Here is a 16,945-nt window from a genome sequence, read left to right as displayed (position 1 = left end):
TATGGAACCAGGTTTATTTGTCCACATTCTGATGTGATGTCTATGATGTCTGCAAGCGATTGGTAACGTCCGTGACCTTTTGGATATCTCAAGGGCAGCTAATCTTAGATTATACTCTAGATGGGAGTGGTTTCCCTCAGCATGAGCCCGAAGAGTAAAATCTACCTTGCCCAGTGTATACATGTTGTAGAATCGCTGAGCTTCCAATGTATTTCTTTCGGGTCACATTTGTGTCTTTTTTTTGTCTCAAGTTTATCATCAAATTAATCTACAGATACACATAAGTTGAAGTGCAAAATCATACATGTTTCAATCTGAAATCGAGTGGGACGGGGACGAGCGGTTGTAATATATGAATTTAAAAGAAAAGAAGTACAAGTATTCATCAAACAAGCAAATTCATATGATGAGACATTTGATTTTTTTTGTAAAACATCCCATGGATTAGCAAAAGTAAAATTCACACTTTTAAAAATATTTATCAATATAATTAATACCAAGTAAATATATAATGAGCAACTGCTTTCCCGAAATATTATTTATTATTCTTATTTCCCGTCCATTCATTCTTGAAATCCTCCGCCTTTCTCTGTTTTGAAAAGGTAGTCATGACATCCTTTGTTATAGCAGCGAAACGAAAGTATGAATGATATAATTTATTTAGGATTTTACGAAAAGCATGACTAAATAGATTACGATCATACATTTACGTGTAATGTTATTAGGACATATTATTATTATTATTATTATTATTATTATTATTATTATTATTATTATTCTGGTAATTGTTTCCTAATTGGGACCTTTCTTAAAACTGTACAAGGTGCGATGGATGGAGGTACGTTTTGTGTGTCGTAACCGGTTCCACTTATTGTATGCGCAACTAGCTATGCGTGTTTGCAGACAACTGAAGTCGAAGTTAAGATATTCGTAACTCCACCGTTGAAGATTTCAATTTTAGCTAAGATAGCGATCTTAAAATTCAAGCCGTCTTATAATCGCGCTAAGATCGGTTTGTGCAAGTGGAATAGGACAATTGTATGTTGATTGACATGTAAAGTTGTAGCCGCCTAAGATCAATTGTAACTAATATTGTTCTGTGCAAGAGGATCCTGGCCTCAGACTACAATTAGTTTCCTTCTTTGCTGTCTACAGTGACATGACAGCCCACCATGATTAATATCAGTCGTAGGATGTTCTCCTGCTGCATCATGACCAACTTGCAACTTGTCACTTAAAGTATCGGCCTGGATCCACCACCTAGATTTCGCAGTAACCACTGTCAACAATGCTCACCGGATATTTCGAGCCGAAACACACACAGTGGCCTTCAACTTGGGGTCAAGTAAATGGAAGCTCGAATTAATACCTTGCACAGGTTGTGGCTAGAAAAAAGAATTTGCAACAAAGTAAAATGTCTTATCTTTCGTTTAAGCTATCACAAGTCACTCGAAACCAATTGGCGCCGAATGAAAAGCCCATTTAAACAGGGGACTGTATTCTATTTGCCTTCCAGGTCATGGTCAAACTGAGGCCACCTGTCTCTGACAGTCGCCATTTTTGTTTACAATAAGGGGCATAACGCTTACTCGGTTTTACGTCGCTCGAACTTTGCCGATGTACGCACTCCCCGATGCGGTTCATACTATCAATGTAGGCAGCAAGAGGTGTGGTTCAAACTATCCATGTGGGCGCTTACCGATGTGGTTCATGCTATTAATGTAGGCACTCGCCGATGTCGTTCATACTATGAATGTAGGCACTCACCGATGTGGTTCATACTATTAATGTAGGCACTCGCCGATGTGGTTCATACTATTAATGTAGGCACTCGCCGATGTGGTTCATACTATTAATGTAGGCACTCGCCGATGTGGTTCATACTATTAATGTAGGCACTCGCCGATGTGGTTCATACTATTAATATAGGCAATCGCCGATGTCGTTCATACTATGAATGTAGGCACTCGCCGATGTGGTTCATACTATTAATGTAGGCACTCGCCGATGTGGTTCATACTATTAATGTAGGCACTCGCCGATGTGGTTCATACTATTAATGTAGGCACTCGCCGATGTGGTTCATACTAATAATGTAGGCACTCGCCGATGTGGTTCATACTATTAATATAGGCAATCGCCGTTGTGGTTCACACTATTAATGTAGACACTCGCCGATGTGGTTCATACTATTAATGTAGGCACTCGCCGATGTGGTTCATACTATTAATGTAGGCACTCGCCGATGTGGTTCATACTATGAATGTAGGCACTCGCCGATGTGGTTCATACTATTAATGTAGGCACTCGCCGATGTGGTTCATACTATTAATGAAGGCACTCGCCGATGTGGTTCATACTATTAATGAAGGCACTCGCCGATGTGGTTCATACTATTAATATAGGCACTCGCCGATGTGGTTCATACTATTAATGTAGTCACTCGCCGATGTGGTTCATACTATGAATGTAGGCATTCGCCGATGTGGTTCATACTATTAATGTAGGCACTCGCCGATGTGGTTCATACTATTAATATAGGCACTCGCCGATGTGGTTCATACTATTAATGTAGGCACTCGCCGATGTGGTTCATACTATTAATGTAGGCACTCGCCGATGTGGTTCATACTATTAATGTAGGCACTCGCCGATGTGGTTCATACTATTAATATAGGCAATCGCCGATGTGGTTCACACTATTAATGTAGACACTCGCCGATGTGGTTCATACTATTAATGTAGGCACTCGCCGATGTGGTTCACACTATTAATGTAGGCACACGTCGATGTGGTTCATACAATCCATGTAGGCACTCATAGTACACATTAACTCACCGATTATGTGACAAACATATGCTCTCTCTGCTGTAGAAATTACTGTCGACGTAGGCACGGATAGGTGTGTACATACCACCGGTGTAGGCAATCACTGACGTCATGCTTACAACACATATACCGTTATCCATGTAAAGCACTGTTTTTCACCAGTGCGGCAGATTAATGTATCCACGCAGCCAATCAACTGTAAACAGGTTTCAGGTGTGCTCATTCCCAATAGAACCAGACAATGAATGTCACTGTTGGTATGGCCGGGACGCCAACATATGACGTATCGTGAGGCGTGAAAGTATAACTCGGACAAAGCCATTGTTGACCGGGGCAGGGACGCCAACATTTGACGTATCATGAGGCGTCAAAGTATAACTCGGACAAAGCCATTGTTGGCATGGCCGGGACGCCAACATATGACGTATCGTGAGGCGTGAAAGTAAACCTCGGACAACGCCATTGTTGACAGGGCCGGGACGCCAACATATGACGTATCGTGAGGCGTGAAAGTATAACTCGGACAACGCCATTGTTGACAGGGCCGGGACGCCAACAAATGACGTATCGTGAAGCGTGAAAGTATAACTCGGACAACGCCATTGTTGACAGGGCAGGGACGCGAACATATGACGTATCGTGAAGCGTGAAAGTATAACTCGGACAAATTGATTGTTGCCCATCAGGTACATTTAAACTGAAATGAACATGTAGTGATTTTTACATCCACAACATTGTCATGGTAACAAACATTGATATAACGTATCAACACATATTGTAAATCTGAGGAAACGGTTCTTCAAGATTTTCAATGTTTTCAAGCCTTAAAAACTGAAAACTGTTTTTGCTTTTAATTTACTAGCATGAAAAAATTTCTATCACATTGTGTTGGTACACAGAATATCTATGTTCCTTATTTCAAGACCCTTTTTGTTTCTTAGAAGGATATTCCAAAAGACCTTTCAAAATTATATTGTTTAAAGTCTTATTTTGATGAGATGAAAATGTAACAATACAAAACAAAAGAAAGTATTGATGATAGGATGATGCTATCTACATCCGCAGTACAAATACTTATCTTTAGGTTCTGAGGCAAATGGTGATATTTATTTCCCCCAGAGTAGAACCGTTGTCGTGTCGGGCATCTCAGGCTGCCAGTAATCAGTAACACATGACGAAATTCTGTATTTTCGTTGTTTAAATGGCTGCTATCATTTTTTGTTTATATCCAATGTCTTTTTTTGATAGATGTGTGGGTAAAACAGAAAATATGATACTAGTAACAGTTTAGTAAATCAAAACAGCTAAACAAGGTTACACTTCAATCCTTTGACCCTGTGCTTTAATCGGAACATGCCCACCGTGTATAAAAAGAGATATAACTCCGTACCCGTTATCCGTAAATGCAGATATATTTTGTTTAGGATCTGAACGATTCACACACAGTGTTCCTGAGCGTTGCCATCACATGTCTCAACATCTACATAACGGTGTGTGATGACGTTGTCCCAACGTTCGAAATACCGGGCTTTCCCTCATGCAGTTAATTACCTAATTCAGAAGCTCAGTCTTGTGAGTAAATGGGTTCAGTGTTTCTCATTCCAAAGTTCAATTGATTTGTCACGTGGGCGTTATGTCAAACCAAGTGCGCGAAACAAAGTATGAAAATACTGTTGTGATTCGGACAAGCCTGTGGTCTGCTACCTTGACACTGTTCACGAAAAAAGTAGGTGTGAACTAGATTAGTTAGACACATGACAAGAATTCGTCTCCTACCAAATACAACCAGCACTTAACACATGTGTCAGTCTCGATGCCATCTGTTTACACACAATAGTGTGACAAAACAATTGGTAAATATGAAAAAGGCTCAATATGCGTCGTGACGAGTAAGGCAGGTTATGTAAACATCGTGACGAGTAAAACAGGTTCCATATATCGTGACGAGTAAAACAGGTTCTATACATCGTGACGAGTACAACAGGTTCCATACATCGTGACGAGTAAAACAGGTTCTATACATCGTGACGAGTAAAACAGGTTCTATACATCGTGACGAGTAAAACAGGTTCTATACATCGTGGCGAGTAAAACAGGTTTTATACATCGTGACGAGTAAAACAGGTTCTATATATCGTCACGATTAAAACAGGTTATGTAAACATCGTGTAGAGTAAAACAGTAAATATACATGCTGAAGAGTAAAACAGGTCATAAACAGCATGACGCGTAAAACAGTCTCGATGTCACCAACTATTTACCATGTAGAGTAGAGCGATACCCAATTTACCAATACTCAATACTTATAAAAAAGCATTCACCGCCAAACCTACTAAGGCCATCATTATATGAGGTTTGGCTGAAAACTCTCACATGAGATATTTGAAATTAAGTGGTTTTGACGCACTCTGGTTTTCGTACCTTTCTAACAAATAAAGCGACAAAACCCTTTCCATATTCATAAGAAATCTCTGCCAAAAGCAGGGTCGACAAGGAACGCCATGTATTCTGTTAAATCGTAAATTGCTGAAGGTATGAAATCACATCCAGGTGTCATTGAAACTGTAAGTGGTATTGTCTGAAAATTCACTGTCGTCTTCACGGAGAATACTTGATGCAAACCATGTACCCGTCCCAGAGAGTGGTCATCATTGCTATCTTTTTTCAACTTCCCAGTGAAAGGCCTCTTTCTTGAATGTTGAACATGTACAGTCCCCAGTCTTTATATTGCAGGCGACGGGGTCAAACTATACCTCATAATTTGACATTCTTGCAAGACGTCTTTGGTAAACATCACTTCATCCGCTAGATGACAAGATGTTTTGATATAAACGTTGGATGAAATTGGTTGATATGAGTATTTTAAACGAATACTGAGAAATTGACACACAATTACCAACATATTTGCTACATTCTCTATCACATTCTCGGTAATATATGCCACCCGTTCGCATTGCTACCGTGTGCAATCCATCATCACAACCCCCTTTTTTCTTGGCGACAATAATCGCCAACAGCAATTTTGTCGTTGTTAAATACCTCAATACTCGTCGATTAATGCCAGAGACATGACGGAGATTGCACCGATAAAGAATAAGGCGTGGGCTAGAAGAGACGGTTGCTGTCGTTATCTTGCTGCCATTGAGATGGGTGGGTCATTCCCGGGGGTAGATAAGCCGGCTGCATGGGTCCAGCGGGAGGTGGGTGCTTGCCCTGCGTCTGCCCTGGAAGTGAGGAGTAAGGTGGTGGAGGCCCGGGGGGTGCGGCTACATACGTCCCGGGGGGTACGGCAACATATGATCCAGGATAGGTTGGGGTTTGGATGAACTGCTGGGTTGTCACTGTAATGTTCGGAAGGTTGTATTAGAATCTATCTGTATCAGGATATGTTTACATTGTCATCAACGCAAAGGCATCTTATTTAAAGTGAATATAGTACAACGATTGTGAACAGGGAATGAACGATTTGAAAGTAAACATAAAAGCGACAATATTGTAAAATCAGAGGGGATTTCTGCGAAAAACGAAGGTCAATTGTACGATTATATTATAAGCACTTATCTATTAATCACTTTCAAATAACATGTTCAAGTGTATTGCACAACGCGCTTTGAAAGGTAGTATAATGCACACACAACGTTTGTTCGCGACAATAATAAAATAAAAGAGACTCTTTAGTGTTTACAATATAAAGCGTAATTGTTCGACAGACATGGTGAATGAATAAAAAAAATTGTCTTGACGCTGCAAAGGAAATAAAAGCCTGTCTTTAGCACGAATCGCAGCCCTCCCACAAGAGACAGTTTAGCACATTTGTAAAACCCACATGCACGGACATGGTGCTGACAGAGAAAAGAACTGATCGAGGTGAATCTGCTATTTGAACCACGGATCATTCGATCCTGATAAGACTATGGGATGCAACTCTGCAGTCATTTCGGCAACGTTCACTAAACCAGCCGTTACAAAAAATTGAAACCGTGCATTATATTGTAGTGTATAGGCATATGCACGAGGTTATATACACATCCCTAAGTTTGAGGACCAAAAAGCCCGCCTAGACAGCCAATATATGTAACTGGAATAATTACTGACATATTGCACTGAAATGAATTTGTGGAACCTGGCCTATAGGTAAATCAGTTAAGCATATCTATCTGCACAAGTTATGTACAGGCTGGTTAATACCCAACACCAATAGATTGACCGAGTGAGTAAGTTGGGGTTTACGCCGCTTTTAGCAATATTACAGCAATATCAGGCGGGTGGACGACAGAAATGGTGTTCACACATTGTACCCATGTGGGGAATCAAACCTGGGACTTCAGGCTAACAAGTCAATGCTTTAACCATCAGGCTAGCCAATCGCCATTCCAACAGAGTGAGTCTCTTGATGTATATGAACGTCGCCGGGTCCTATGCATCGCCTACCAATGGAGCGAGTCTCCACTTACCTGTATACATATGAACAGCGCTGCGTCCTATTTATCGTCTACCAGCATAGTCTCCACCTACCCGTATGCATATGGACATCGCCGGGTCCTATACATCGCCTACCAACATAGTCTCCACTTACCTGTATGCATATGAATAACGCCGTGTCCTATACATCGCCAACCAACAGAGTGAGTGAGTGAGTATGGTTTTACGCCGCTTTTAGCAATATTCCAGCAATATCACGGCGGGGGTCACCAGAAACGGGCTTCACACATTGTACCCATGTCGGGAATCCAACCCGGGTCTTCGGCGTGACGAGCGAACGCTTTTACCACTAGGCTACCCGACCGCCCCTCACCAACAGAGTGAGTCTCCACCTACCTGTATGCATATGAACAGCGCTGGGGCCTATACATCGCCTACCATCAGAGTCTCCACCTACCTGTATGCATATGAATAACGCCGGGTCCTATACATCGCCTACCATCAGAGTCTCCACTTACCTGTATACATATGAAGAACGCCGGGTCCTATGTATCGCTCAGCAACGGAGCGAGTCTCCACCTACCTGTATGCATATGAACAACGCCGGGTCCTATACATCGCCCACCAACGGAGCGAGTCTCCACTTACCCGTATGCATATGGACATCGCCGGGTCCTATGTATCGCTCAGCAACGGAGCGAGTCTCCACTTACCTGTATGCATATGAACAGCGCCGGGTCCTATTGGGGCAGGATGGACTCTCAAAACCCGACCGTAGTAGCGTTTCTTGTACCATGTGACTGATGCTAGCAGCAAGAAGAAGGCAAGAGCCAGTATCCCAACCCTGAAACACATAACAGTAAATCTGATCAACACGTCCACGTAATTCTGTACAGCTTCGAGTCCTTTGCTGTACTTCAGCACTGCTCTCCCGATACTCTTCTTCACTTCAGGACCGCATTTGTGGTCTAGTGTGAGAGCGTCTGCCCGGAGAGCCGAAGGTCCGGGGTTCGATCTCCGGCCGCGTCATACGAAAAGACGTTAAAAGATGGTACTTGTTGTTACCCTGTCTGGCGCTCGACATTAGTGACATTAGGGCTAAAACAAGGACTGGTCGGCTCGGAGTCAGTATACTGTGTCTGAGTGGGGTATTCATGTTAAACTGCGGCATGGTATCTCAGTGTGCTAGCACTATAAATCGGCACTACTACAAGCAGCCACACACACACACACACACACATGCGCATGCACGTCGCTATATAAGTGCAATAATCTTGGACGCGACGTTAAACCCAATTTCACCTCACCTCTTCACTACAAATATCATTGTCGTCTTCACCACCAGATTCGCCTTCCTCGCCAACCCTCGCACCTCTCGCACATTCGTATTTCCTCCCACACCTGCATTCCGACATCACAACAGCTAACATTATCTGATATAGTCGAACACTCACCAGAAGTACCACAATCTGTGAATCAAGACTGGATAGTGACAGCAGACTCCGGAACAACAGTACTCCCAGTCATGACACCTGTAGCGAGAACAACTACAATATACAAAAGTACTCCCAGTCATGACACATGTAGCGAGAATAACTACAAGTAATATACAACAAGACCCCCAGTATTTACACCTGTAGCGAGAACAACTACAAGTAATATACAGCAAGACCCCCAGTCGTGACACCTGTAGCGAGAATAACTACAAGTAATATACAGCAAGACTCCCAGTCATGACACCTGTAGCGAGAATAACTACAAGTAATATACAGCAAGACCCCCAGTATTTACACCTGTAGCGAGAATAACTACAAGTAATATACAACAAGACTCCCAGTCATGACACCTGTAGCGAGAATAACTACAAGTAATATACAGCAAGACCCCCAGTATTGACACCTGTAGCGAGAATAACTACAAGTAATATACAACAAGACCCCCAGTATTTACACCTGTAGCGAGAACAACTACAAGTAATATACAGCAAGACCCCCAGTCGTGACACCTGTAGCGTGAATAACTACAAGTAATATACTGCAAGACTCCCAGTCATGACACCTGTAGCGAGAATAACTACAAGTAATATACAACAGTACTCCCAGTCATGACACCTGTAGCGAGAATAACTACAAGTAATATACAGCAAGACCCCCAGTCATGACACATGCAGCGAGAATAACTACAAGTAATATACTGCAAGACTCCCAGTCATGACACATGCAGCGAGAATAACTACAAGTAATATACAGCAAGACCCCCAGTCATGACACCTGTAGCGAGAATAACTACAAGTAATATACTGCAAGACTCCCAGTCATGACACATGCAGCGAGAATAACTACAAGTAATATACAGCAAGACCCCCAGTCATGACACCTGTAGCGAGAACAACTACAAGTAATATACAACAGTACTCCCAGTCGTGACACCTGTAGCGAGAATAACTACAAGTAATATACAGCAAGACCCCCAGTATTGACACCTGTAGCGAGAACAACTACAAGTAATATACAACAGTACTCCAAGTCATTACACATGCAGCGAGAATAACTACAAGTAATATACAGCAAGACCCCCAGTCGTGACACCTGTAGCGAGAATAACTACAAGTAATATACAGCAAGACCCCCAGTCGTGACACATGTAGCGAGAATAACTACAAGTAATATACAGCAAGACTCCCAGTCATGACACCTGTAGCGAGAACAACTACAAGTAATATACAGCAAGACTCCCAGTCATGACACATGTAGAGAGAATAACTACAAGTAATATACAGCAAGATCCCCAGTCGTGACACATGTAGAGAGAATAACTACAAGTAATATACAGCAAGATCCCCAGTCGTGACACATGTAGCGAGAATAACTACAAGTAATATACAGCAAGACCCCCAGTATTTACACCTGTAGCGAGAACAACTACAAGTAATATACAGCAAGACTCCCAGTATTTACACCTGTAGCGAGAACAACTACACGTAATATACAGCAAGACCCCCAGTCGTGACACCTGTAGCGAGAATAACTACAAGTAATATACTGCAAGACTCCCAGTATTTACACCTGTAGCGAGAACAACTACAAGTAATATACAGCAAGACTCCCAGTCATGACACCTGTAGCGAGAACAACTACAAGTAATATACAGCAAGACCCCCAGTATTTACACCTGTAGCGAGAACAACTACAAGTAATATACAACAAGACCCCCAGTATTTACACCTGTAGCGAGAATAACTACAAGTAATATACAGCAAGACCCCCAGTATTTACACCTGTAGCGAGAACAACCACAAGTAATATACAGCAAGACCCCCAGTATTTACACCTGTAGCGAGAATAACTACAAGTAATATACAACAAGACCCCCAGTATTTACACCTGTAGCGAGAACAACTACAAGTAATATACAGCAAGACCCCCAGTATTTACACCTGTAGCGAGAACAACTACAATATACAACAATACTCCCAGTCATGACACCTGTAGCGAGAATAACTACAAGTAATATACAGCAAGACCCCAAGTCGTCACACATGTAGCGAGAACAACTACAAGTAATATACAGCAAGACCCCAGTCGTGACACCTGTAGCGAGAACAACTACAAGTAATATACTGCAAGACTCCCAGTCATGACACCTGTAGCGAGAATAACTACAAGTAATATACAGCAAGACCCCCAGTATTGACACCTGTAGCGAGAATAATTAAAAGTAATATACAACAAGACCCCCAGTCATGACACCTGTAGCGAGAATAACTACAAGTAATATACAACAGTACTCCCAGTCATGACACCTGTAGCGAGAATAACTACAAGTAATATACAGCAAGACCCCCAGTATTTACACCTGTAGCGAGAATAACTACAAGTAATATACAACAAGACCCCCAGTCATGACACCTGTAGCGAGAATAACTGCAAGTAATATACAGCAAGACTCCCAGTCATGACACCTGTAGCGAGAATAACTACAAGTAATATACAGCAAGACCCCCAGTCATGACACCTGTAGCGAAAATAACTACAAGTAATATACAACAGTACTCCCAGTCATGACACCTGTAGCGAGAATAACTACAAGTAATATACAGCAAGACCCCCAGTCATGACACCTGTAGCGAAAATAACTACAAGTAATATACAGCAAGACCCCCAGTCATGATATGTAGCAAGAACCAAAATGATATGCGTCCATAATGGGTGTATGAATGCTTCATTAGTTATTTAATCTTATAGCACTCACACAGCATATGAAACGGGTTATTTTGCCATGTTACTTACTTGTACGTGAGGACCCTTGAGTGGCCGTAGGTGTAAGTGTGGTATGTGCAGACCTTGTTGCCACTCGCAATGCAGATCTGAAACACAGAGATAGATAGATTTGTTTGTTTGTTGTTTAACGCCACACTGAGCAATATTCCAGCTGTACGACAGCGTTCTGTAAATAATCGAGTCTGGACCAGTCAATCCCATGCAATTGGGATACGACGACATGCATCAATTAAGTCAGCGAGCCTGACCACCCGATCCCATTAGTCGCATGCATAGTCGCCTTTTACGACAAGCATGGGTTGCTGAAGACCTATTCTAACCCCAATCTACACGGGTCGATTGAGTGAGTGAGTGTGGTTTAACGCTTTGAACAGTATTCGAGTTTTTCAGCTAAATGTGAAGAGAAAACACGAAGTGATGCAGTTCTGAGGCGTTTACCTCTTTGATGACACCCGCGAGAACGGGTATGGTGCTGACAAACCTGGACACATAATCTAAAATTCGAACCAATTTACGGCAAGCATGGATTGCTGAAAGCATATTCTACCCCGGATCTTCACGGGTCAGATACATAGATAGGCAGACACACACAAACATAGATGCATTACATGTACGAGGAGTGGCTGAAACGTTCTGATCCTAACTATGATGGACTGCGTTGGTGAAGTTGGTCGCTGTTTGTTCCTCAAAATAATCCCCTTCGATGTCAACATACCTCTGCCAACGATGCTAGAGAGCTCAAACAGGCATACTTTGCGACAAAAAAATTCTGCACAGATGCATTGTCCTGAAAAACACGCCTTCGGTGAGTTTTCCGATATGTTTAGCCTTGAAATTCTCGCGCCGTTGCCAAAACAAATTAACATAATATTGGTCATTAATGGTCCCACCTTTAAGGTAGACCACCAGAAGGATCCCTTTGGAATCTCAGGTATCACCTTGCTGATTCAATAAACTTTGCCTTCTTCGGAAGAGGAGGCGTTAGATGTTTCAAATTCTTTGAATGTTTGTCTCTGGCTGATGGTCCTGAACCTAAAATCCACCCATTTACAAATCGTGTCTCACAATAAGATGAGTCTGCATCACAACTACGTAAACGTTCACGAGAGATTATCAACATTGAGCGTGTCAGATCTGGACTCAGTATCCTTGGATCGCAGCGTGCTGAAACCTTTGTCGTGCCAAGTTCATTCCTCAGAATGTTCTCAGCTCTCTCGTGACAGATATCTACTCTATTGTCTGTGTGACGTGCATCATCCATAATCATGCCATATGTTTTATCAACATTTTCCTTTGTAGTGTCTGTTGAAGATGTTCCTGATCTTGGATATCTTCGAGTCTCTCTCTTCTCCTCTTGAACTCCGCTGCCTACGTCTAAGCAGTGGCAGATGAAGGAGCATCATGGCAAATGTTGTCTACATTAACCTAGTTACTTTGATACCTGTAGAAATATGCAGTCAGGTTGTGTATTTGGTTCATATGAAGCCTGTACGCATGGGAAGTAATGTACTCAATATACTCTGCAAAAAAGAAATGCAAAAGTGATTTGATGTATATTTCATATATCATATAAGTAATCAACATATGGTAATCGATTGTTCACAATTGGCAGGTTCCATATGGCACACATGGAACAGTAGATATTTAAGGTGATTGGCCTCTGTTCTCACTATCGTATATGGCCACTATTAGAGCCAAAATATGAACTAGCATCGGACATCCTATGGAAGCAATCAGATCCCGAATTGTGGCCTGGAATGTTCACCCACTCAGCCTGCAATGTTTGTGCCAATTGCCTGAAGTTCTGTGGTTGTTGCTGACGTGCTCGCAGTCGTTGATCCCAAAAATGTTCGGTTTAAATCTGGGGATTTGGAGGGCCATTGCAGGACCTGGATGTTGCGGTTCGTGGAGAAGGATGTTGTCAGTCTTGCCGCGTGGCGTCGGGCGTTGTCTTGTGGAAAAATGATGTTCGCTTGTTGCATAATGGACGTGTGGCCGAAGAATCTCATCCGTGTAACGTTGTGCTGTTTAATTCCCCAGAACTTGCACCAAGTCTGTTCTGCGAGTGTAGGAGATGGATGATCACATCATAACACTACCGCCACCAAATATGTCCATTTCCTGTATGCAGATGCGTGCATAACGTTCCCCGCCACGCCTGTCAACACCATCCGCACGGCGAAGCATAAAACGTGACTCGTCACTTAACCAAGCTTGTCTCCATCGCAGTTGTGGCCATTATCCGTGACCTTGACACCACTGACGTCGCAGCCGACGATGCAGGTCCGTCAAAATGACGCCTCGAACTGGTCGTCTAGCGCGAATGCCTTCAGCACGTAAACAGTTCCTCACTGTCTGGGCTGATATCCTACGCAATCTTGGCATTGCCGTAGTTGTAGAGGTGGCCAAATTGGTTCTTTCAAGTAAGTGGCGTAGCCGTATGAATCTGTCCTGTGCTCTAGTAGAGATACGTGGTCGACCGGATCTTGAAAGGTGGCGTGTTGTCTCTGATGACGTTTCCACACGTGCTATGTGAGAAAACCTGGGTACAGCTGACTATGAATCTCCTGTTTGCAGGTGGCCGATGACGTTGCTGCGTTGGGCTTCCGTCAGTCGTGGCATGTTATCGCTGTTCACGTGCTTTAAGATTGTAATGGCGGGCACATGAAAACCCAACATTTACATAGCCCAACAAGTGATGTTGCACGTGCATGTGGTGTTGGTGTGTTTCGGCGCCGGGCTTTATGGTTGTGTTTTTCTGCAGTACCTCATTCGTTCTACACAAATCACTCCCGATCCATACAGAAATGACTCATTTATTTTGGTATTAATTTTGTATGGATGTCGGCAACACTCTATCAGATATTTAACGAGTTTTACTACTTTTGCGGTTCTTTTATTTTGCAGAGTATAATATTCATATTGTGATGGCTGTGTTGTCTTTCTTGGACCTGCACTGTGCATTCTCCTCTCTTTGGGTGTGATAGTGAAACGGTACGATTTCCGCACAATCAATTCTAGCCCCTCATGGTATTTTCTCCTTGTAGTGTTTTATTGTACGTTAAACAATTCTCACACGGCGTTTATTTCTTAAATAAACACCTGTCGACCTCCACACAAAAGTGAAACACTGCCAGACTGATTAACCCTATATAAACCATGAATACCAAAAAACAAAGAGAAACATTAACAGAGAGATAAATCATTTATAGACACTCTCTGAACCTACATACAAAACAAACACTGGCAGAGGGATAAACCGTATATAAGACATGAATAATTTATTGCTTAATGCAAAACAGAAGCACTGTGAGATGGATAAACCTATAAACTATGAAATCGTAAATACAAAAGAGAAGCACTGACAGATGGATAAACCTGTAAACCATGAAATCGTAAATACAAAAGAGAAGCACTGACAGACGGATAAACCTGTAAACCCCGAAATCCTAAAATGCAAACAAGAAGCACTGAAAGAGGGATTATCCAATAGAAATCTCTGCATAAAGCAGAGTCGATTGTACGATTACGACTTTATCATAAGCATATGTGTTAACAAATCACTATCAAATAGTAATGATACCAGGTGTTCGAGAAGAGGTGAGCGTATCCTGTCTCACCGGTGGTACCCGTCACAAACACAAGCAAAGGCAGATCAATTATTCACATTAAAAAACACGGGAACATGCGGTACAAATCAAAATAGGGAATTGAATTGGACATCGTTTTTGCCACTGATGCGTCGGATTTGGAAATGTCCTTCACATATCTCCAATATAACTTTTTGAAAGCTTAACTGAGGCCTTGAATGGGTTTTTTTAGCAAGAGTTGCGTGACGCTCTTTGAACGATTGGTAAAAAGAGCATGCTCGATTATAGCTCAAAAGTTGTGAAATGTAAACACCAAAGGCTGGAGCTGTTGGAATATTGCTCGACATGACAGGGAAAGATGTCAATGGAAAGTTGAAATCATCCACCTTGTCATACAGTCTTGTGGAGAGTGTTTTGTCATTTTATGCATGGATGTAAATATGAAACAGATGAGGCGGTCTCACTGGTCTCCTTTATTTCTAGTTCAGGATGATAAATCAGTAGAAGGGAATTGGCTATTTGATTGTTATTTAACGATATCAGATCATCGATATACCTGGAGCTTAAGTTAAACCTCTTGGTCAAATTAAACCATGTCCTCCTCCATACAAAAGTGAAACATTGACATGGTGGTTAACCCTATATAAACCATGAAAACCACTGAAACATTGACATCGGGTTAAGCTTTATAACCACCATGTATACCCCAACACACACGCAACGGGTAAAGGGTGAGGTTACAGCCTTGTTACTACTCTACAAAAATCACAGTCTGGCAATGAAAACTATAACGTCAATGCAATAGAATAATCCGTCAGGATTTTGTGTTGAAACATTTGGTTTAAATGGCAAATTGTATGACTAGATCACCGTAAAAACCTACAATCGACATGGGGCTTAATCTTCAATAACAGTGCTACTAAGCAAGAGTGCACGTGTTGCACTAGTCAGTCTGAGAAATGCATACTTATGTGGGTAAAAACAGGGACGTTACTGACATCACCTACTACACTGCAACAGTAAAACGACTAACGACGACTCTACTCTCCAGTATCCTCACCTGCCACAGAGCGACGACGACGACGACACTGCTGCGAGTCCATCCGGCCATTGTCACACCTGTACCATCAACTCCATGAACCTTCGTCGTCATCACAGAGCACGTGATCGCGCCTTTCTCCGTTACCATGGTTTTCAAGCGCTGTGATCGATACCCGCACATATAACAAGCAGTGAGTCCTGGAGGTCGGGGTAGGGATAACACATACACAGTCCATGTGTATACTGGAATATAAAGGTTACCATGGAAACGTGATAATTCACCGTGTTTCGAGGATAATGATACTAATTATCAATAGACGTCACAGCATGTGATCCGATTGTGTTATTACAGTGTGTATTGCCGCCAGCTGGACGAACAAAAGTGAATTAAATATAGATTTCTGATGTTGTGTTTGGTGGACAAGGACGGATGTACATTATTAGCAGTCAGTCCCGTGTACACTGAACAACAAACATTTCTGTAATATACGCTAAGTGGTAGTGAACAAGTCATTACCATTTTATTCTGATCTGTAGCATGTACATGGCAAAGGGAAGATTTGGCACAGAAAATAAGAACTGTGGTTCAGTTATTGGGGAATTGCATACAGTAAACAACGGTTATAACAAACTAAAAGGGACCATTAATCTAGTTTGTTATAACCGTAGTTCGTTATAGGCACATATACAACCAATATACAGGAAATGGACGGGACCAAAAAACAGTTCGTTATATCCGTCAGTTCGGTATAAGCGGGTTCGTTATAAACGTAGTTTACAGTA

General features: G+C 42.1%; 1 protein-coding gene across 1 annotated transcript; it reads right to left on the bottom strand.

Moving 5' to 3' along the window:
* Window positions 1-3,507: 3,507 nt before the first annotated feature.
* LOC124142641 (WW domain binding protein 1-like) lies at window positions 3,508-16,358 on the bottom strand. Its single transcript, XM_046511216.2, has 5 exons — window positions 16,182-16,358; window positions 11,541-11,617; window positions 8,706-8,783; window positions 7,965-8,095; window positions 3,508-6,170 (listed from the first exon to the last, which is right to left on the bottom strand). Exons 1-5 carry the CDS (start codon window positions 16,341-16,343, stop codon window positions 5,935-5,937), a joined length of 684 nt encoding a protein of 227 aa, XP_046367172.2. The 5' UTR covers window positions 16,344-16,358; the 3' UTR covers window positions 3,508-5,934.
* Window positions 16,359-16,945: the final 587 nt, after the last annotated feature.

The sequence above is a fragment of the Haliotis rufescens genome, unplaced genomic scaffold (assembly GCF_023055435.1).
Source record: "Haliotis rufescens isolate VD_foot unplaced genomic scaffold, xgHalRufe1.0.p SCAF_10, whole genome shotgun sequence".
Lineage (NCBI taxonomy): Eukaryota > Metazoa > Mollusca > Gastropoda > Lepetellida > Haliotidae > Haliotis > Haliotis rufescens.
This window is presented reverse-complemented; position numbering and strand designations above follow the sequence as displayed.

What these genes read in the sequence shown, in the direction of transcription:
- LOC124142641 (XM_046511216.2), bottom strand. Translation starts at nt 16,343, where the DNA reads ATGTGCGGGTATCGATCACAGCGCTTGAAAACCATGGTAACGGAGAAA. An exon ending in TCGTCGTCGCTCTGTGGCAG is followed by an intron (nt 11,618 to 16,181) that starts GTGAGGATACTG and finishes TCTGTGTTTCAG; the next exon opens with ATCTGCATTGCGAGTGGCAA. An exon ending in CGCTGTTCATATGCATACAG is followed by an intron (nt 6,171 to 7,964) that starts GTAAGTGGAGAC and finishes CGAACATTACAG; the next exon opens with TGACAACCCAGCAGTTCATC.